The sequence below is a fragment of the Hippoglossus hippoglossus genome, chromosome 18 (genome assembly GCF_009819705.1).
Source record: "Hippoglossus hippoglossus isolate fHipHip1 chromosome 18, fHipHip1.pri, whole genome shotgun sequence".
Taxonomy (NCBI): Eukaryota; Metazoa; Chordata; class Actinopteri; order Pleuronectiformes; family Pleuronectidae; genus Hippoglossus; species Hippoglossus hippoglossus.
The window spans coordinates 1,481,954-1,504,494 of record NC_047168.1 but is presented as its reverse complement, the minus strand read 5'-3'; the positions used below and the strand labels follow the sequence as shown (position 1 = coordinate 1,504,494).

The following is a 22,541-nucleotide window of genomic DNA, read 5'->3' as shown; positions in this document are numbered from 1 at the left end:
TATCTGCCCAGTGTGAATCCAATATGGCACTGTGCAGAGCAGTGAGTTGATCATGCCACCTCATCCAGGAGCTTTAATAATGCTGCTCAGCCATAGTCCGTGCCTAATGGACACTAATACAATCCATGTTATGTGCATGTTTTGCATTCTTATGGTTATTAAATGTTACCATCTAGACTTATGTGGAGAGTGAAACCTACAGTGTGATTACAACAGTCCATCTTATATGTTGTCTAATTATAAGAGAGAACTGGGTTAGAGCTGACTGAAGCTCTTCACCAGGTTGGTTGAGTCCCCACTCAGCGGCCCTGTGGAATCACTGATCTCTTTTACAGCATCTCTTCTGAGAATCGGACCCACCGGCTCAACCTCGAGCAAGATGAACTAGCAGAAGGGATTAAGAAGATATGATCCCAGTGTTTACAAAAACGCCGGAGGAGGATTTTGGGACACAGCGCACTCATTCACAATAGGACTCCAGCAAGAAAACAGCTGTGCTGCTCCTAAACTCGTGACAAGGCCACAGGGCTTCTTATGCACAGTTGGAGAGGACGACAAGATGTCATTGTTGGTTTATCCGATACACAGCTGGTGACAAATGTTCAAACTGGATGACAGTAAAAAATTAATAATAATTTTGGAAACATATGTGCTGTCAGATTTACTGATGAGCTCTGTGCAGATGGATGACACCGGTCCAAGGACCATGGCCTGTATTTATTTTCCCACAAAAGGGTATTGATTCAGCATAGACACAGCCTCATCGAGTTCGTTTTGAGTAAACTTACAGGAAAATAACCATAAATCATACAAATGTCTGAAAGTATTTATAGACACTTATCACGAAGCAATAATTCTTAAAAGGTCAAAATCTGATTCACCGATTAAACATTAGCTATCAGTATGCTCTTAACAAAGTAGAATGTGCAATGTGTTGTTCGTACTGGTGTTGTCACGATACCAACAATTTGGTTTCGATACCGATAACTAGTCATGAATTTCGATACCGATACTTTTTCAAAACTTTTTGTTTGAAAAAAAAAGAGTAGCTCTATCGTAGCCAGAGGTGTGGTGTATATATACGACAGAGGCACCAGACTTCTGCAGTGAAAAACAAATGGGTTAGAAAAATGAGGGTTTAAGTAGTTTGTGAGGCTACAGTAGTGTGCAGGCTAATCCTGGGTTTGAGCTTCATCACCATGAAATGCCAGACTTACAATGTCATTCATGTTCGTTTAAATTGTAGTTTGTCTGTTAACTGTTTTCTTTTTTGTTTGTATTCATGCATTAAGACTATATATAATTTGGATTATTGTAAAGATCAAGATCATACCAGAATAACAGCTGCTGTCCGGCGGTGCTCTTCAGACACCCTAACACTTCCTGTAGGACACCCTTTTCAAAATAAATGAACTCCTGTGTTTCTGTTGACTGAATCCATTCATTTGGTTTTTTGGTTGTGAAATATTTGCAAGAGCAGAAGAGGCACGGCTTCATAGATACCAGAAACCTCACAAAGGCTATAGTTATGTTAAAAGTTAACATAAAGAACTTCAGGTGATGGGCAGTAGTCTCTCTCTCACACACTCTCTCACACACTCACACATTTATGGTCATGTTCAGTGTAAACTCTTTGTAAAAACAGCGCTGACAGTAGCAGAACTGAGGCTAAACCACAGCCGGTGCAAACAAATGATAACCGTGACATGCAGCCATTCGCGGAGCAGCCATTATGCAGCCGGTGTGTGCCAGGCATCATTCATAAAGTACCGATACTAACAAAATTAGGTATCGTAATGTTTTTCACGGCCGGGTATCGCGATACCTTTCTAGTATCGGTATACTGTGCAACACTAGTTCGAACGCATTACAAGATCAGATTAGAGGGGGGTTAAGAAAATCATCAGCTGCGTCGGTTGGGTTGTGTTGCTCTAGGTACCGATGGGACAATGAAAATACAATCTCCAAAGTCCAGTTTGATTCAAGCGATGAAAGGCTTATCAGAGACCAAAAAAACCTTTATTTTGGGAAGCGATCATTTTATCTTTTGTCACAACAGATGCTGGGTAAACAGCAGAAATGCACAGTTGATGTTACAAAGTATTTGTCTGGATGATGCTGCAGCTGTTTAGCCTAAACCCTCATCTTTCTCTAACTTTAACTAAAGCGCTGAACATAATCTTACCAGCATGTACAATTCCTAAACGATGTGTTGCACTTTAGTTCGATGGAAGTGTAATATCAAGGGGACGGGTTGCAGCAGTAGTTCTATGAAGTCTGCTATGTATATTCATCATCCCAATGATTTCCACAGATCTCTCTTCTAGGATCATTGTCAGCAAAACCTTGCAAAGAGATGAACCATATAAACCTCTTTGTATCTTATTACCCCACTGACCTTCTTCTAGCACCACCCTTGGGACAAAACACCAGCGTAGGGGTGTAATATAATTTGCCGCCTGTAAGGTACACTGGCAGACCTTTGTGACTGGAGTTAAACACAAACCTGTCAGTTTTATTATCACAGAACCGTGTGTGCATCTAGCCACTGGTGTCATGTGTTCCGGTCCAGATGGAGGTTTAGTGGAGATGGTTTGCCAATTTATTTCTCAACAATAGTCACACGGGGAAGGAACCAGATGCACACGAGGGATGAGCAGTCCCAGCATTGCTTAACATCTCATTGTCAATCAGGCAGGATAACCAACAGAGTTTCGGCACAGCTGTGAGCAGCAGTTGGCAAAAGGAAAGACTGGGGGTCAATTCCATTTCAAATCAGTTAATGTCCATGCCATACAAATAGAATAACTAATAGACAACTGCAGACTGAGGAAAAGTAACGCACACACATAATATAACGAAACAGCAGTAGTAAAGAGTTAAAAGTGATAATCTGTGCAGTCTGTGGAAACCTGTTTTTTAAATTTCTCTTGTTAAAACCGTGCTGGGTTTGTGTTTTGATCAGCAGTCAATCAAACAGCACAGACAGCACTGTGATGTCTTCTGTCTTTGATCTTCTGTTTGAGTTTGTTTTCGCTGAGTGGCACACTTTGCTTTGCTTTGTGCACGCGTCTCATAAAAATAGATCTCATCTCTCTGATGGCAGACATTTTGATTTGTCAAAACAGAGAATTTCTACTATAGGGAGAACTTCCACTCTCACAGCATTGGGGTTGTCTAGGGGGCGGGTCAGGGTTAGATTAAGGGGTAGAAAAGGATTTGCCTATTTTCTTTAGGTTTCAGTATAAGGGTTTGAAATGATAGATAAAATTCCATTCGATTAAATTTACACATTGGCACTCACACTGTTTATTATTAACACCACCATGAGTTAGCAGTTGCTTCATTAGCCAGTTTACATTTGGCTGTCAAGATTCTCCTTTAGTCATTCAACTACATATAGTATTAAAATATAGAAAACAAAACAACCAAAACGGAAACATTACAAGCTGGAAAGACACTAAATTGCGTTTAGTGGAGATTTGTCTTTTTGACCTTGGCTCACTACAGTGGTTGTGCGGAATGGGATGCCGAGACTTCAAAGCATCCTTCTACTTGGACTGCTTCTCGCGTAACCACTGAAACTGGAGGACTGGACTAAATTACAAGCTTTATCAAAAATGCAGAGTCAGATGAATTTGTGTTCCACAGCCCCAAGCATGAATCAATGGCTACAGATCCTCATATTTGCTCCCCCAGTTCATCGCTATGGCTAGGACTGTACTGTAATTCAAGATGTGTAGCTCAATGTTACACAAAAACACTTTTAGATGCATTTTAAATAGGATATTTCAGGGCAATTAATATTTAATAAACTCAGAACTCGAAGTTACCTTTCATTGCAGTGCTGCACACATATTCATAAGATGGTAATATAATCCTGACATTTCCTCAAGCAATATTGGCTACTTTCATATAGCATGAATAAATACACCGAAATCAATTATCTCCTGTGTTATTCAACCAAGGGCAGGAATCCTTTCTCTCAAAATAGAGTTGGAACGTGGCTTTTAAAAAGTCATCCTCTTCCCTTGTTGCCCAAGGTTCCTCAAAAGCTTTAAGTCAACTTATGAGCAGTAAATGAATTTACATTGGTATAACACAATCTGGTGCTCTGATGTGCTGCAGAGTTTCTCTCTCTCTCTCTCTCCCCCTCTCTTTTTTTTGTCTGGAAATGTAATTCCTCCCCCTGAATAGTTTCCAGAGCTCTTCCACCCCCGCACAGCTTACGTTATTGTGCAGCAATGTCTCAAATTAAGACTGACAGCTTGGATCTGCATGCAGAAATGACATTTTCAATTTCCCTTGCTTTTTTAGAATGCAAAGGTCGGGACAATTACTGGATTTAGGGTAAAAAAAAATTTTTAACGCAAACACACATTCTGTATGGCCGGCACATCTCGTGCTGGATTTATGCACAGAGTCACTGTCATGTTGAAAGAGGAAAGGGCCTTCACTAAACACACAACTGGAACCCACAGTTGTCTGAAATATCAGTATGCAGTTCAGTATCAGTTCCCTTTACTGGAACTAAGGACCCCATACCAGGAAAAACACACCCTGACAAAAAAGCATGCATTCTCTTAATTTTGGCCTTACAATGTTTTTTATTAAGAAAAGGAACAGTACAAAATTAAAATTGAAAAGTGGCATGAAAGTGTACAGCACATGTAATTGTTCTGTTTTATTTATCAATTATTTTAGTCCTTACTTAATCAATAGTTTTGGTAAAAGATAGAAAGAAAATATAGTAAAAGTGAAAGTATATCATATTGTCCTAAAGCTGAAGTTTTTATTTTTGGTTTGACAAAATGTACAGAATCTGGAACTGGAAGATGTTTGGCATTTTCATAAAATGTCACTGCGGTGAAGTCTGGAGGAAGTGAACATATTTAAATGTGTGCAACATCCTGTATTTGCAGTAACCCCGAGCTGTATGACTACTTTCTTAAAAGGGCCAATTCAAATGACTTACACAAGTAGTAGTAGTATTACTTTGAATAAGAACATATACAGTCAGTAGTTTTAGTTTAGGAACTAGTTGAGCTAAGACTATTTAACAGAGGAATTTCTTATTTCTCAACGCTAAGCACCACAAATGAAAATCCTTTCCTCAATCATATTGGGGTGAAGGAAGACGACATCATTTGTGAGTAGTGACCCATTAATGTTTTAAGACAAAAAATTAAAAGGGAGATGTTGCTGATGAAAAATATAAGAAAGAGCTGAAATTTGGGCGGACTTTTCCAATCCAGTAGTACGTGCTGTCTCACGCTGTCAGCGCATGATGTGACAGCAGAGCGGGAACACATCCACTGGGTAATAAACAGCAGATAACATCATGTGAATAACGGGACAAAGTCGTATGTCCTGTTTTATCTGAACACTTTAAATCTCCCATGGGGGGGACAGAGCTACACTGAGGACATCAAGTCAGTATTTGTTCTGGGACTTCCCCAACATTACCAGTGAAGTTTATATTCTTAAACATTCTTGAGCAGCTGAACTTGACTTGAAAAGTTGAATATTATTAAAATTATTCCAGCTTTTAAAACCAAGTATTTTTGCACCGGGATTCAGTGTTTCTCCACCAGAATTATATGGGGGAGTGGGGAGGGATTTGAAATCCCATTTAGACATTCACTTTGGGAAACAAATTGGTCATGCTTTATTTTAGGGGTCTGTGATTAACAAATCATTTTCTAGGAAGTTTAGTTTAATCCTTCACTTAAGTTTTAGAAGAATTTCCCAAAAATAACTTTTAATTAAAACTTGGTAAAAAAATTCATGAGGTGAGGATGGGGATGCGGATCTGACTCATGACCATGATAACATTTCTGGCCTGGTCCACGTGTGACAATAAGTCGACACTAAGTATCAATGCAAACATTTCTTTCTACACTCAAACCGAAACTGTGGCACATAGCAGTGGAAGGGGGGGCTTTGCAGGAATCCAGACAGCAGCTTACTGCTGACTTCGCTCAACACACACACACACACACACACACACACACACACACACACACACACACACACACACACACACACGCACACACACAAACACACACTAGAAAAGCAAGAGTGTGTACAAATGTTATTCATACAAAAAGTAAGACAAAGAATAAGCCAACGTAAAAAACTATGGCACGTTCCTCTCAGCTACAGGCAAGAACAATGTGATGCATTCACAACAAGCAAATGTCATTTGGTTCTGTCATATTGATGTTGGCCTGCTTTTGTTTTCACGGGAGCATGTTTGTATTTTGGGAAGATAAAGTAATTCTTTGTGGCCAACTTGACAAGTTGAGTTTGATGACAGAATCAGGTGAAACACAACAAAGATATTTTCAGACTTAAAAACAGACCACCATTTAATATTTATAAAAGCTTGATTTATGATACTATTTGAAAAGTAGTGGTTTTAACGATCAGAGCCATTGATTCCAAAATGCATATGATTTGTATTTTATCTTTTTAAGGTTTTGACAGAGGCTGATCTTTTGTCTTTTTGTGATGCTGTAAAGGAAAAACTCTAAGTCTCTCATCTGTTTCCAGCACCGGAAAGTTTGAGTCATTTCCTGAGGCTGTTACTCCAGTTTGGTCCACAAGCGCATGGATCTTCTTCCATACAAAATGCTTTAATGAACTAGCATCATATTGACATAATCACATTGTAGCGACAGAGATTTCAGTCAATGGGTTGGCCTTACGAGATACATGGACTGTTACTTTTACCAGTATTCCTATTGTATTAGTTACCTCACAGCAGAAGCAGGCCATGTTCAGCAGCCTGCAGTGTGGTGGCATCAGAAGGGATCTCAACACATGGAGCCCAAAAACGAGCAGCACTGACGACTGCGGGGGATTTACAACTTTTGACTGATGGGAACACCACAGACATAATGATAGATTTAACCGATTTTTATTCTTAAATCATCAGAACACACACACACACACACACACACACACACACACACACACACACACACACACACACACACACACACACACACACACACACACACACACACACACAGTACGATTTGGCCAGAATGTCAGACCATACACTTACTGTTTGTAGGAAACAATTTCCCAGTGGCGATTCAAGACACTTGAACTTGAACACTCACAGACACTTGTGATATCTTCTTCTACTTCTGAACTGGAGTGTGGAGAATTCACGTGATTAAACGTGACTTCAGAAGAGAAACACACACGGAGGAGGAACGATGTTGTGTGTTCTGTTTTGCAGTGAAAAAAACAACAACTATGGATTCAGTCATGGCGGGATTATGCATTTCACAGCGCGAGCTGCAGGTGAGGTGGAAATGTATTGTTGTTTTTAGCCGCAGCTGTACAAGTACGCAACGTCCGATTGGTGACGCTTCCCATCAACTCGCTCTCGCTATTGCGGGTTTCTGTTGAAGCCGATTATTATTCTAGATCAGGGAGGTTCCGACTCAGTAAATCATCCAAACACTTAGTTTACGTTTGCAGTTTCATAAAGCTGCCACCAGCATTAACACAGAACAAGCAAACAGCCCAGTCCAAACATGTTTAGAATGGACACTGGAATAGTCTCTTAAGTAGAGAGGATCAACCATCCTTCTTGTATATGGTGCAATTATGGGTACCTTTAACATCACCGGTAATAAAAACCAGAAGGCAGAATGATACCATAGGTTTGAGGATAGAAGGAGCTGCATGCTTTTAAATCGCATCAGCATAATCTAAAACTGACAGGAATACTGATTCAATAATCCTCTCTCTGCTAGACACAGAGAAACTGGCTCCATTTCTACACAGGAAAGTGATTTTCTCCCCATAGTTTAGATGCCAAGATATTATATTCTGAAAGTTTCTCAAATCTGAATCCATCTACAGTGGAGTTATGTGGGTTACCCGTGACTGCATTACTCTCTCAACAAAACAAAACCAAAAAACTTTATTCTGTGAACTTTCAAAATTAAACTGAGTTGGGAATAATACAGGATGTTTGCAGGTTCATAACAGCTAACTGTGGGGAATTAGCAAAACAAAATATAGATGTATCATCTGTACAAAGATGGACTCGTCATTTAAGAAAAAGGTTATGCCAAAATGGAAATGGAAATGGAGAACAATTGTTTCCAATATCCCAGCATATAGCCTTGTGGCACACCTTTATTTGCTTAAACGGCTCAGGAGGTACAGAGAGAGATGGTTGTCCACTTGCGAGAAGGTCGGCAGTTCAATCCTAGTCTCCCCCACGTGCCAAAGTGTCCTTGGGTAAGATACTGAACCCCAAACAGCCCCTGATGGCTGTGCTGGCAGTGTGTGATGTGCAATAGACACAGTGCTACACATTGCTGCACTGTGTCAATGTGTGTGTAAATGGGCGAAAAAGTGTACTGTATAGCAAATTGAGTCATCAAGACAATAAGTGCTGTATAAATACAGACCATTTACCATTTTAAATCATTATTTACTCTCCCTTGACTGCCGTAGATGCCATACACCAAATGATGTGGCACTAAACAAAATTGTCAACTATAAATGCTCTGTCTGAATGGGGTTTGATCAACACAAGTAGGACTATGCAAATAATGGTCTGTTTCATTTTAAAGGGGACATATCATGCAAATTCCACTTTGTTAGTGCTTCTACAGGTTAATGTGGGTATCTGGCATGTCTACCAGCCCAAAAACTCTGGGAAAAAAACACTCGCGCGTTTTGTTATGGTTCCTCTAAGTCAGAAACGTCATGCTTGAGTGACTCGATTGAGCTTCCTGGGTTTTGTGTCGTAACAAGGAACTGGAAGTCTCCCTACATGGCCTTGGCCCACCCTCCACCTCATCCCCCCCCCCCGCATTTCTCCGCTGGTCAGCCCGCGATTCACTCACATGTGGCATTTGTCTGGATCGTTGGGACTGGGAGGCTGCAGCAGCTGCGACCGCTCGCTCTCCCATGCGTGAGCTGGAATTTGTGTCAACGCCACACAACCAGCAGTGTGGAAGACTTCCGCAGTGTTCAGCACTACTGTAACACTGGCACAAAGACACCGATCCCCCCCACTCGTTACGCCGGGGTACACCGGACGCGGAAGCGCCGCTGCAAGGCAGCGCAGCGCCGTTCTCCAGCACGCAGCCGCCTGGCTGTTCACACGGAACAAGCATTTCTCCGCTGGTCAGCCCCATAGACTGTATATATAAGGTCAGCCCGCGATTCTGCTTTCTCCGCTTGTTGTTGTACCCGTTGAATGTCGGGGTTCGGGGGTAAATGATGGTCTTCATAGCCCCCCCCCACCCCTCTCTTTCTCTCTCTGTCTGTGTGCTTGTGTGCTTGTAGTGGATGGGCAGAGGGGGACATTTAATTATGTGATTGGGAAAATTAAAACTCCAGGACAACAGAAGGGGAATACAAAGTATGGGATGCATATTTGATAATTTATATCATATAAACTATGTAATTTATATCGTTTAAAATCATGGGGGGAGAGGGGGGAGGGGGGAGCTGGCTCATTAGCATTTAAAGGAACAGGCACTCAAAACAGGTCACTCTGTGGAGGGCTGTTTTATACAGGGTAAAAAGGGTGCTGTTTTAAATGATCCTTGTGGTATTTTGACCAAAGTATGTTACAGACATTTCATTAAGACCCCAAGGAACCATATCAACTTGTGGTAAAATGGGCATGCTATGTCCCCTTTAAGAACTGACAGTATAATTGAATCCGTGATTATTATATCACTGCTCAGAGAGGGAAGGCTCAGGCCCAGGAGGAGGCTTGAGCCAATCCCAGCTGACCTTAGGCAAGAGGCAAAGTGCACCCTTCACAGGTCTCGGCTGTATCACAGGGTAGAGACAAACAGCCGTCCATGCTCACAGTTTGAAGAACAGAGGGAGCACAAGGAGAACGTGCAACCTCCACACAGATAGGCCCCAGTCTAACCTAAGAGTTCAAACCCAGAAGCTTCTTGCTGTGAAGTGGCAGTGCTAACCACTGCCCGAAGTTCACCTCCATTTGACAACCGATCTCTTGCATTTCTTTTTCCTGTAGGAACGTGAAGGTGCAGTAAATGTTGCATGTAGGTCAGCTGACATAAAAACATTGTATAAATACAAAGACAGTGAAAGGGCATGTAATGCTAGTTGAAGCAAATATTAAAAATGCATATATGCATACTCAAACACACACCCTCACATCGTTGACACAAATGTGCCTTTCCTCTGAGGACATACAATTTCTCCAGATTCATTTGACAGCTCGAAATGCCTTGATACTTACAAATGCTTCTGGACAGAAATGTCACACCAAATTGAAAAAAGCTCTGTGAGTAAAAAACTATCAATAACAAGTCTTTAGTTCTGTTTATTGACGCAATCAAACAAAATGGATAGGCAGTCCAGAGTCTCTTTTGCACACATTCACTTTGTCAGTATGACTGGCTGGATACTGGCCAGGAAGTGAAAAAAAACCATGCTAACTGATTGGTGACATATTTCAACCATGAACTAATCAATACAAACCCAGTTGTCTAATGGAAGCCTTAAGCTTCAATTGATTTAAAAAGAAAGCCAGAGCTTTTGGGGGATTTTCATTTGCTGGGTTTCTACGAGCAGCTTTTTAAAATTCAAATCAACCGAACGCTGGCGAGTTTAATTGGTCTGACTGTCGGATGTGCATTCAAAAGCTGATCAAAGAATATTGTAAAATACTTCTCCTCACTGTGCCTGCACCAGGCCTGAATCCACATGTGCACCCCCTAATCTTGCCAGTGGAAATGTCATTGCAATCCCCAGCAGGCTCATGAGGTAAGACATAATCTAATCCCGGGGGAGACGGAAAAGAAAGTAAAGATGTGGGGAAGGTAGGAAGATGGTAAATGGATTTCATTTATGTATCATTTCTCGAAACGTAGCTACCACTCAAAGCACTTGAACATCACAGTTCAAGTTCACCTACTCACACACACATTCATACAGTGCTTTCTATATCTACAGTGCTTTGTCTATAACTCATGCCAATCCCAGGCATTTGGGGGTACAGCCTCTTTGCCCAAGGAAACTTCAAACCACCAAGCTTCTGAATAGACGACCCTTTGAACCTCCAGATCCACAGCCACCACAGAGGCTGCAGAGCGCTGACAGGACTGGGAGATTAAAAATGAGTCAGAGGACGACGGAGGCCAAAGTGAGTCTTTCAACTCCCCTGACAAATAATCGAAGGGCCTAAGACATAGTTTAAGGCTACAACAACAAATGGTGATAAATGAAACCTCTGACCCTGCGTAACTTCTTTTGTGTAGGCAAAAATTAAAAGGTGAAGGTATGAAAGAAGTTGAATGCTGCACCAATTTGGTGATTTTCTTTCCAAACATGCAGTTGGTGAGAACAAAGCAGCCATAGGTATCAAAGTACCCTTGAGCAATGACCCTTAAATGCAAGTGATTCTATTCCAACCCACCCCACTCTCTTGCAACCAAGCTTTGATTATGTGTTTATATATAAACAGTTCTCTCACATCTAGAACTTTTGTAAATAGCTTATCTTTTTGCATTTATATAGACCTTTACTTCTCCTAATGGCCACTCAAAAGCACTTAACATTGTGAGTCACATTCACCCATTCACTCACATATTAATGCAGTGCTTCTATATTTAGCCCATTAATTCTATTTCACTTACGCATCCCATTTACACACTGCCAGCACAGATATCAGGGCAATTTAGGGTTCAGTGTCTTGCCCAAGGACACCTCAACATGCAGTCTTGAGGAGCAGAATTGAACCACCAACCTTCCAGTGAGTGGATGTCCCACTCAATCTCCTGAGCCTATTGATCCTGTTATTCACAAATTCCTTCATAACCAGGTAAAATGTTAAATATAAGTTTTCACATGTATGATTCCAAGTCAATAATCTTGTGTGAGAAACATGCAGTCTAGGGATACATAAATAAAAGTTATTTGACTTGGTTAAGCTTTGATTTGTGTATTTTATCCGTGTGAACGTTCGTGCAGAGAAACAACAAACAGAGTCAGATTCCCTGTGTGTGTTCACATGCTCGGGCCAATAAAGCTGATTCGAATAGAACACAAAGTTGTAGCCATGAAAATAGACAATGCTTTGGATGTTGCTGCAAGGGGCTAGAAAAAAAAATCGAAAAATGTGAAGGCTTCACACATCTAAGGATCTATTTCATCCTTGAAACCAAGTGGCCAAATATGAACCGAGTCCTTCAACAAGAAACAGATGGATGGATTGGATGGAGGGATTGAAAACCCAAAACCAATATGCCTTGGCTTTTACCGGTTAGGGTATAAAAAGGCAAGGGGCTAGGGCTGTGTTGTTTAAGGTACTGGGGAGACAATGTAATGCAATCTGGGATGTTCTGTTTAACTAAAGCATCCACAAATTTGAAGGCTTATTCAATGCCAAATTAGTGCATTTCATTGAAAATACTATGAGACAGGATTTTCCAACTGAGATCTTGTGAGACCAGGAACGTGAACATGCATATTACATTCGCCGACTGTGTGAACTGCAGGATACGTCCTAATAGTGTTGCAGCAAATATTGAGGTTCACTATTTCACCAGTTGCTGGCCTCTGTGTTTAGTGTGTTTTTATGAGAACAAGGCTGTTCTTCACATAACAGCCTAATTGAAATGAACGAGAGATTTTGCAAATTTCACACAATGCCAGTCTTCATCAGACCATGACCCGAGGAGCTCAAGCATGCCCATTAGATCATTTAACTGACAATCTTGTCCATTCAACACAGGCGAGGTGCGGAGATTTGTGAACGTAGGTGTGGTTAACGCTTCAATTACTTTTGAGTACATCCAAGGGCAATATCATACATTTCAGTTCGCCACGTTGTACAAATTAGATCGTTTCAAACATACTGGACCCCTTAAGCTGCCCTAAGGACAAAAACCAATCTGGGTGACCCATGCCATTTAAAAATGTATATATATGTAAATACAAGACTGCTACTACCTGTTAAAACATCCATTCTGCATGATCAAGAACATGTTCAAAAAGGTTTTCAATTCAGGCCCGTTTCTAAGGGAAGACGAGGCCTTATGCTGTTGTGTGGTTATCAATTACTTTCTCATCATACAAAAGGAGCACACAAATGTTCGCCGTCAAACCTCCACCTTGCTTTTCTTATTGTTTTCTAATCCCATTGATCTCTCCTGTACTGACACTAACCCTCTTCCATTTCCACTAATGCATGCACTGGCCAGTCAAGCATCAATATCCGTTCCTCGGCATGCTGTTTAGCGTGAGGACTCTGGTATGCAGATGAATACATGGGTCTAAATCATTCTGTGAGGTAATGTCTCTCTGCAGGGCTTCTCTTCCCCATCATTGTAAGCATTAAGATGCACAAGAGGCAGTAAGACGCCTCCAGTGATTACCGTCAATTACATGGTACCCATCAGGGGAGCTGGCCTGAGCCTTGCAGGGAATCATCAACAGGAAAATGAGAATGAACTGACAAAGGCCTGATGTGCTGCAATACTTTAACACTTTCAGGTTTGGGCTTCAACCCAGAGATCCAGTCATTTTCACTGTCTTTCCTGTGTCAGCTTGACAATTATGAAAAGGAATTTATCAGCTCTCAGGACAGGAAAATGTGCAGAATGGTGTCATTTCACATATGCAGAATGCAGCAGGAGATTCTTGGGTGAGATGCGCAGGACAATCTCTGGAGCATCAGGTGGTGCAGCATGCAGGAGACAGGACAGAGCGTATAGATTCTGCTAGTTTGAGTTTACAGCACATCAACACAACTCATCACCAAAAGCTGTCTTTCCATGATGAAATCTTTGATGGTGTCTTCTACGGGTATGGCTCCTGTTTTTTGTCCCGATATATTTGTATTGGTGTTGTTTTTTTGGAGTTTAACTTCCGTCACACGTCACATTACATTTTGTCTTACATATCATTTAGGTGGACGCTTTTATCCAAAGTGACTTACCCATCAGTGCATTCAACCATGAGGGTAGAAACTCAAAACAGCAAGAATCATGTAAGTACATTAGCTTCAAAAAAGCCAAACTACAAAGTGCTACATGTAAGTGCAACATATAAGTGTGAGTTTTAGTCGGAACAGATGTGTTTTTAGCCTGAGGTGGAAGATGTGTGTATTTTCTGCTGTCCTGATGACAATGGGTAGCTCGTTCCACAATTTGGGAGCCAGGATGGCAAACAGTCGTGATTTTATTATGTCAGAAACATAGTCAATGCGCTCACAGTGAATCCTCTTGATAATCTCCTCCTGTATTGTCACACTGCCTCCCTCGGACATAAGGGGATAGCAGGAGAAACTCTGGAGATTGTTGGAGACAATCGGACTCGGACATTTGCATTCTCACATACACCCCCTGTGGATAATTTCAGGGGGTCATCCGGAGTGCATCGATGTCTGAAAGCAGCTTTGGTTTTGCTGACTCACTTCAACTCACTCATTATATAAGCATGTCATAGCTTTTAATTTATTGTAAACTTTGAATTGTTGATTGAACAGAGACCAAGGTTTAAGGAGTCTCTCTAACCTTGATCTACAAACTAACTGTTTTGGCAGTCAAACCTTGACCTTGACCTTACTTTCAGAATAAAAGCGAGGATGAAATAGAATTAAAATGTTTGATTTCTGGTTTTCTCTTCAAACAGAGGCCCTAGACAAGACTGATGGCTGCTCTCAAGGTGTCAGGCCTCAAGCTTCGACTACAATCACTCATTTCCTCTCACGCCCCAACAAACCTACCCCGACTTCTCCTCCCTTGCCAAGGCAACCATTAGGCCAAACAGGGACATCTGTACAGCAAGGCACTGAGCCATGTTTCCATGCTTAGCTGGACAAGGCCATCCAACTCCTTGTCAACAATAACAGATATCACTGCCATAACAAGTTGACGGTCCCTAGGCAGGAGCCTTTCAACCACGGTTTCTCACCCTTTACAGGTGCTTCAGAGATGTTTCAGCAAACAGGTGGGGGAAGCTTGTGATATACAGAGAGGGGAGTGTTTACTTTCACCAGTTTGTTAATTTAAACCAGCAATCTTTATATGATTTCTTTTGGAAGAAGACATTTGGAAGACTTGTACAATTTTTGGTTGTTTACATATCACCCTGGACCCCATCCAGTTTGACTACTCCACTGAGGACATGGTAACATCTGTTCTCCACAGCAATGGGGGCCTCATCAGCAATGGTAATGAAGCAGCTTAGAGAGAATAAGTGGATCTGGTGGCAGCATGGTGTCAGACCAAAAACCTTTCCCTAAGCATAAAGAACATGGGGACGATATCAGGAAGTTGCATGGGGACAAGATAATCATGGTCGACAAAACCAACTAAAACTTTGTGCCCCCAGAAATATTCGAGGCGGACGCCAAATTTCGGTATCCTAGATTGCATGTGGGAGGGGTGAGACAGTAAAAAAGGAAGAGTTTAACATGTCAGCACAGTCAGTCAAGGTAATGGTGAGGTGAAAAGTGGGCGGTTCGGCTTTTCAAAATTTAACGCACACACAACTCTCGCTGCAATTTGTGATGCAAAATTCTAACTATAATGACATGGCTCTAAAGTGGCTCGGTAGTCTGGGAAACCATTACTATTATAAATGTCCTGTTTTTAGTCTTTAATCTACATTAAAGCTGCCTGTTCTTTTGTTTTCGCTGGTGAATTAGCAACACTGGTCAAAAACCCCTTCCGTAATCATCAGTTTCCGAAGGGCCCACAGTCTTTAACCTGCTTGTCCTTCCACCTGTGTGTGCATTGTTTGTGTGTGTCTGTGTGTGTGTGCGTGCGTGCGGGCATGCAATACTCAGAACTGCATGTGGACCAATGAGGGGGCTGTGGAGAATAGGGTGGCTGAAAACAAGGGGCAGTAAAAAGCTTCCATATCAATAATCTCACCACAATGTCAAGTGTCCCCTTAGGATACGAGTACAAAACGACCTGAACAGATGCCCTCCATTTAGCCATAAAACCAGACTGTGACGAAGGGTGGTTGGAAAACAAGCATCTTGCAACAAAGGTCGTCTGCAACATTTAAATATTTAAACCACCAAAAGCCGTTCCATTAAGAAGAGATGGTGAAATTAAAAAAAAATGCTTCATTATACTGTATATTTGAGCTGAACACTTTTATGACCTTCATATCTTACATCCCACCACTGGTGAGGCTTCAGCAAAAGTGTGTGAGTGTGGGTGGCTGAGATTGTACAACAAGTAAATCTTGTATGTAATAACCACTACAGGCTATTGTGTCCATAAACAGACTTTTACTCTTGTTACCAGACACATGTCGGTCTCACCATAACAGTTAAGTGATTGGCCAAAGGCAAGGCAGTTGTAGCGTTTAAGCTGCTTTTTATTCGGTGAGGTCAGTGTGGGGTCAAAAAAAAGGTTGATGAGATATCTGACCTGTGGCGGGGTCTCAGCTTCCCTCTTGATTCGGCCTTCAGAAATCCACTGCGCCGTCACTGTCCTTCCCCTCCTCAGCCCTGGAGGACACAAAGCAGCAGGGAGATTAATAGGATGTAGGACTGCTTACACAGACTGTAACATTACATGTGGAGGAGGGTCAACACAGATGGGAAATGCTCACACGGAGGTTATGAAGAGCAGTGAAATGAATGCAGTCGGCTGCACACGGTGTCGTGTCTTTACACCACTGAGAAAAAAGCAAACAGGGTAACAATAAAAGTCAATTTTGACATGTTGGCAAAACTATGGAAGCAGCTATTTGCACCGAAAGTGGATAAACAATGTGGCTATTAACACCCACATTTCAGGGTTTGCTGGACCATTTTCAGTGAGCCTAACCCAATCCATCAGAACACCCAGTATATGATGCCGCCGTTCTGCTCCTGTGGTGTCATCCAAGTGTCCGGAAGTCCCGACATTCAATTTCGACTCGACGCAAAGTTTTTAGCCTAAATGTCCTCTGATATCTTCTGACGAGTTGCATTCAGGGACCGTCGGAAATGCTAACGTGCGCTAGCTAAGCCACTTCTGTTGGACTTTTAAGCTTAAAATACGGTGGAAATGACCCTGTTTCGAGTTGAATATGAATGTCGGGGCTTCCGGACACTTCACGTCGGAAGATAGGTCACTAATCAGCTACACTGTTAACCCCTGAAACTTCACCCATCCCCACATCGGCATAGGGGTGAGTAGATAATGAATGCATTTTAATTTCTGGGTGAACTACCCCTTTAACTTTATTGAGCCACAGCGACAATGAACAGGGGTACAGCATTATACAGCAAAGAGCATGTAGTATATGAGCAGTTCACTGTCTACATGATCATCGAAACAAATCGATACCAGGATGAGATGCATCCGTCTCACTCAGCTCTGCGTGTGATTTACTGAGCACATGCATTGAACATTCACTTTGCTGACAAGGGGAGGAGAAAATGAACCATCTGCGTTGGGAAAAGTAGAGACAAAGAAACCAGCCAGTCAAACCTGGGTGAAGAAAAAGATAGAAGGCTAAAGTCTAAATCAGTAAATCATTAAATCAATCTTCAAAAATATTATTGACAAATATTTGATAATCAATAGATTTTTTTCAACCTTTTTTAAATCAGTGGGATGTCTCGTCCTTCGTTTATGGACAGTGTGCATTCAATGCTGCTACTGCGTTAAACATTTTAGCAACTGCATGTTATTTAAATAGAAAGTGGAGGCTACATGTTTGGAGTTGAAGCAGAAACCCACAGTCGGCTTTAACTATATTCTCTCAATTAGGGAACAGAACATTTGTCTCTTTTTTCTCTCTCCCTCTCTCTCCCCCTCTCTCTCTCTCTCATTACAACACTTCGCACAACGACAGCTGATTATTATTATCAATGGCCATTATTAAAGGCAAACTCTCTGGACTGCAGTAGAGAGTAGTGGGAGTGCCAGGGCTAGCAGCTGCAGCACTTCAGCGAGGGAGTTGTATTGAGCAAAGCTACGTACTGTGATATCTGCTGGTGCATTCCGACATTTAACATTAAGGATCCCGCTTACAGCTGTATCCTTCCTCCTGAGTTGTAACTCGACTGTGTTAAAAAAAAGGCTGATTAAAGCAGAACATATAGTGCCCGTGGCACCATGTACTTTCTAACAGTCCCACCATACAATGCATCACATTTTAAAGATCCACAGATATTTAATGGGAGTTACCAACTTACAACATGCGATTTAACTGTTGTGTCTGAAATCACAGGTTACTGATCACTTAGACTTAAGACTGTTTTATATAGGATCTTTATTTAAGCGCATTGGTCTTTACAGTTTCAGGAGAGAAAAAAAAAAAAGCAGAAAGCAGAAGAGAAATCCGAGAGCAGACGTGCACAGATGCAGCTGGAGCGCACAAAATCGAGCAAAGGCAGAGTATATTTGAGCGCAGGGTTTTGAGAGAGAGCATTACAAAATCTGAGCGCAAAATCAATGAGTCAAGCTCTCGAACTGAAAGACCACGCTCTTGAATAAAGACAGGAGAAAAAAAACCAATAGTTATATATGGAAGAGGGAATAAGTGAAGAAGGGAATGAATTCAGACACAGCCTAAAGCTCGTGAGCTGTATTTATGAAAAGCAAGACCAGAATTTGTACTTTGACTGCTGTCTATTTTAAATATTATTATTATCTGTAAATGAAACCCTCATTTGGTTGTATATATATGGATTCCAGCAGCTTGCAGATGTTAATAATCGTCGGACTTTTATCAACAAAAACAAAAACATTCATGACGCCTTAAAGTCTGACCCTGAGTTTGCCTACGCTTATTGACTGGCACTACTGTGAAAGCAGACGTGCAGTTCAGCAAGTCTAGAGGTTGTGATGTTAAACTGTGTTTGGCCATCGCTGTGTCCTCATACCACCCACACACTCTGCTGTTCCCATAAATGGAGAGATATAAAAACATATAAGAACAGTCAGGTGGGAGGCTGCATCTTCTCACATCCAGGGAACAGGAACAAAGCAGCAAACTGTATCTCCTCCTCAGCTGCACGGGGAGTGGGCCACAGAGCCGTTATACTTCAGCGGTGTTGGGAATGCAACTTACTTTGTCATCTCTCAGTTTTTTTTACCTTGATGAAGTTCAAGTTGAAAAAGTGTTAAAACTCTTGGTTTAAATGTCACTGTCACTTGATAGCTCAGAGAAATTTGACTCAAAATTGTATGAGGAAAAAGTAAGTTTTGGATTGTAGAGGGAGAATAAATGCAGGTTTTAGATCAAAATTCAAATAAGAACTAGGAAATTCACCGCAGAACAAATGAATGATTGCACAGTGGCAATTAGCCTCAAAACGTTTTAACACAAGCCTCCAAAAGCCTTCATGCTATAAACAGTGAAATGACAAACCTAAGTTAAGCTTAGGTTTTTCAAGGCTACACATTTCCATTCAACCCACAGGAGCACTCCAGGCTCATTGAAAAAAATGTATTAATTAATACAAAATCCTACCCTGACCTCAGCCCATGTCAGAAATGCCCCTACTTTTCTCCCACTGAGCAAAAAGGAAGCAGGAAATTTCCCGGATATGGGCACTGCTTTTAGCTGTGTAGTTGTGAATGGGGAGGGGAGCTGCAGTATAGATGTCCCATACACCCACCCAACCAATCACTCATCATCCTGGGCTTTCAATTATGTTTCTGCTCATTTTAATCGCGTCAAGAAACAAAATTACCTGAAAAATTCACCATTTGAACATATACGTTTAGGATTACAGAAAATCACAGAAATCATGTACTTTGTACTTTGATTATTTAGTTTGGTCAGTGTCCATCTGCAAAAATGGAGGGGACAGAGGTTGTTCTGCAGCCAGCCACCAGGGGGCGATCCAGATGATTTGGCTTCACCTCTGGGAGCTGTCATGGCGTGCATCTTTATATACAGCCTATGGTTTAGCCCCAGACCATGTCAACTCCCAGTTATGTCCCTGGTGCTGGAGCTGTTATTTCAAACAAGACGCTTAATTTCAAATTTCATATATTCATCACATGTACCTGTAAACTACCACCAGCAGTCATCTTGAATGAATAAATATCATCTGTGGTGTAGTTTTTAAATTTAAACCTCCAATAACTTGTATTTTTGTTCGGCGTAGACAAGTTGTGAACAGAACATTAGCGCTTCATCAACTTTTAGTAGCATGGAGAGCTTATTTCCACACCCAGAAGCTGCACATCAACATTGTTATTTCATTGAAGTGGTGTTATTGTGGCCGTAAGTCCAACATTCACTACCAGCTAGCTGGTGGATCGGAAAACGACTCTATAAAAGCAGTGAGAGATTTACCCAAAACAGTTAAGTTGTGGTCCAGAGATATAATGAGATGAAAGCCACTACAAAGCCCCCCCGAGGGGAGCAGCACATTCAGCTGATGATTCTCTGTAGGCTCATCACTTCAAGCAACACATTTCACACTCTTTTCCATTTTAATTTGATTTACTATTACAAAAATGTGGATTATAGTCACTTATAGTGACTTGTATACTCCCAGACGACTGCAAAAGAATCAGGAAAAAATGGTGAAATTGGCAAACAGCCCAAATAATGTTTCGTTATCAGACTCAATCAGTCATCAAATTTTTCCATCTCTACCTTATTACATCAGAGTCGGCTCAATTTGAAATACCTACAGTGCCATCGTTTAAAGTACGACTGAATTACACGCGCACAAATAGGAAGAGAAGAAAAAAAACACCACTCCGTGAGAAATGTCCTCTTTCTTGTTTCATTACTTATTTGTCACGACACAAAACACACCACAATTTCAGATATCATGAGGCTGAGATAAATAAGAACGCTTCACAAAGGAGTGTGATCAGGGGAAGCAGTCAAGGCCTCGCTGCCTGCTGATAGACAGACAACAAAAGCTGCTGAACTGGAGGTGCTAGCAGGAGGTAAGTCTCAGCAACCGAAAAAACTACTGAATAGTGACAATATACCAACAGCAATTGATGTATAAAACCTCTGATGAATGCAGCTATGAGCTGTGATACATCGAAGCATACTGGATCATGTTACACACATTAGTGACCGAACATAAAGTCACATACTCAGGACGGAGCTGCAGAAACAATATTAAAATGAGTGATAACAGGACATTACGTTTGGATTTGATGTATTTCTTCAATATCATTCATGGCAGCATTAGAAATGCTCCTGGGCGAAGCAACATGATTGGTTAATGGTAAATGTGTGTAGCACACAGGCATATATATATATATATATATATATATATATATATATATATATATATATATATATTAGCAGCAGGTCTCCCAGCTGTCCAGAACCTTTACTGCACGTTTCTACCCTCCTCTCTCATTACATTTTAATTCTATCTCAACTTTTTATATCAAATAAAGGCAAAAAGGCTCTAAAAAATATATAGCTAGATAAATCCCCGTGGCTTTTCAGTTTTTCAGATCGTCCACACTTAAAATGTTGATTCTGTGGGAATTAAACCCCCTGTAGTAGGAACACTGATCTGGCCCCTGCTAATAGACTCAGGCCCGGTATTAAAATCTGTGGTCAGTTCATCATTCACACCTCACACCTGGCATTGTGTATATGTAAATAAACGTGGTTGTGGTTGTGTGTGTGTGTGTGTGTGTGTGTGTGTGTGTGTGTGTGTGTGTGTGTGTGTGTGTGTGTGTGTGTGTGTGTGTGTGTGTGTGTGTGTGTGTGTGTGTGTGTGTGTGTGTGTGTGTGTGTGTGTGTGTGTGTCAGGAGGGGCTTTAAAAAGTGAAAATCAATATATTGTGGTCAGTGTTCATTTTGTGTTGGTGACCACAAATAAATCGATGTACAGTATGTGAAACACTGAACTGTAAAACTACTGTTATGCCACATTATGAAACAGTTGCAATGTAACCACCTCCCAATGTCTTCTGAGTTATCGGATCACAAATATGTTCTCAATGCCTCTTGGGTGTTTTCATAACCTTTTCAGACTTAGAGCGGATCCCTCTGGATGGGTGATAACACCAGGTCTAAACGGCCTCTATGATGTATTAACAGCTAAGTTACTGTGAGCACAGACACCATTTTTAAGTCAAATTTGCATCACCGCTGTCTCATGCTTACTCATGGCAACGACCTGTTGGGACAATCTCTCTTTATCCAAGCTGTATAGACTTGAAAATGTATATTCCACAGCCACTGGATGAGTATTGTTTCCTCAGGTTTTGTTTCAGTATTCGTCCGGACTTGATTTTCGAGTCAAATCACCAGAGCAGTTCTGTGGAATAATGGCGACTATTTCCACTGAGCAAGCATCTCAACACGATGACTAGATCAGCTCAGATGAATCATGAGCTCCCTTCAAATTGACAAAAACACTTCTCGGGGAACATTGAATTTAAAACAGAGTGATTCATATACATCGACTGAGGCGGCGATACATTCTATCACAGATAACTAGGGAACAACATCGTTTTAATCTTCGCAGGAAAGCAGTGAAGAGAACAGACAAAGGGTTTTCAGAACTTTCATTTCAACTCTGGGGAACATTTAGCTGATATCATCTGGTAGACACA

The 22,541-nt window shown here is 41.3% G+C and overlaps 1 protein-coding gene across 1 annotated transcript in view; it reads right to left on the bottom strand.

Annotated features, from left to right (window-relative positions):
- Positions 1–22,541, bottom strand: part of adam19a (ADAM metallopeptidase domain 19a) — a 201,814-nt gene that overhangs the window by 150,762 nt on the left and 28,511 nt on the right. Inside the window, exon 2 of the mRNA XM_034615091.1 lies at positions 16,419–16,498. Coding sequence (XP_034470982.1) covers positions 16,419–16,498 — 80 coding nt within the window. The remainder of the gene's footprint in view (positions 1–16,418; positions 16,499–22,541) is intronic.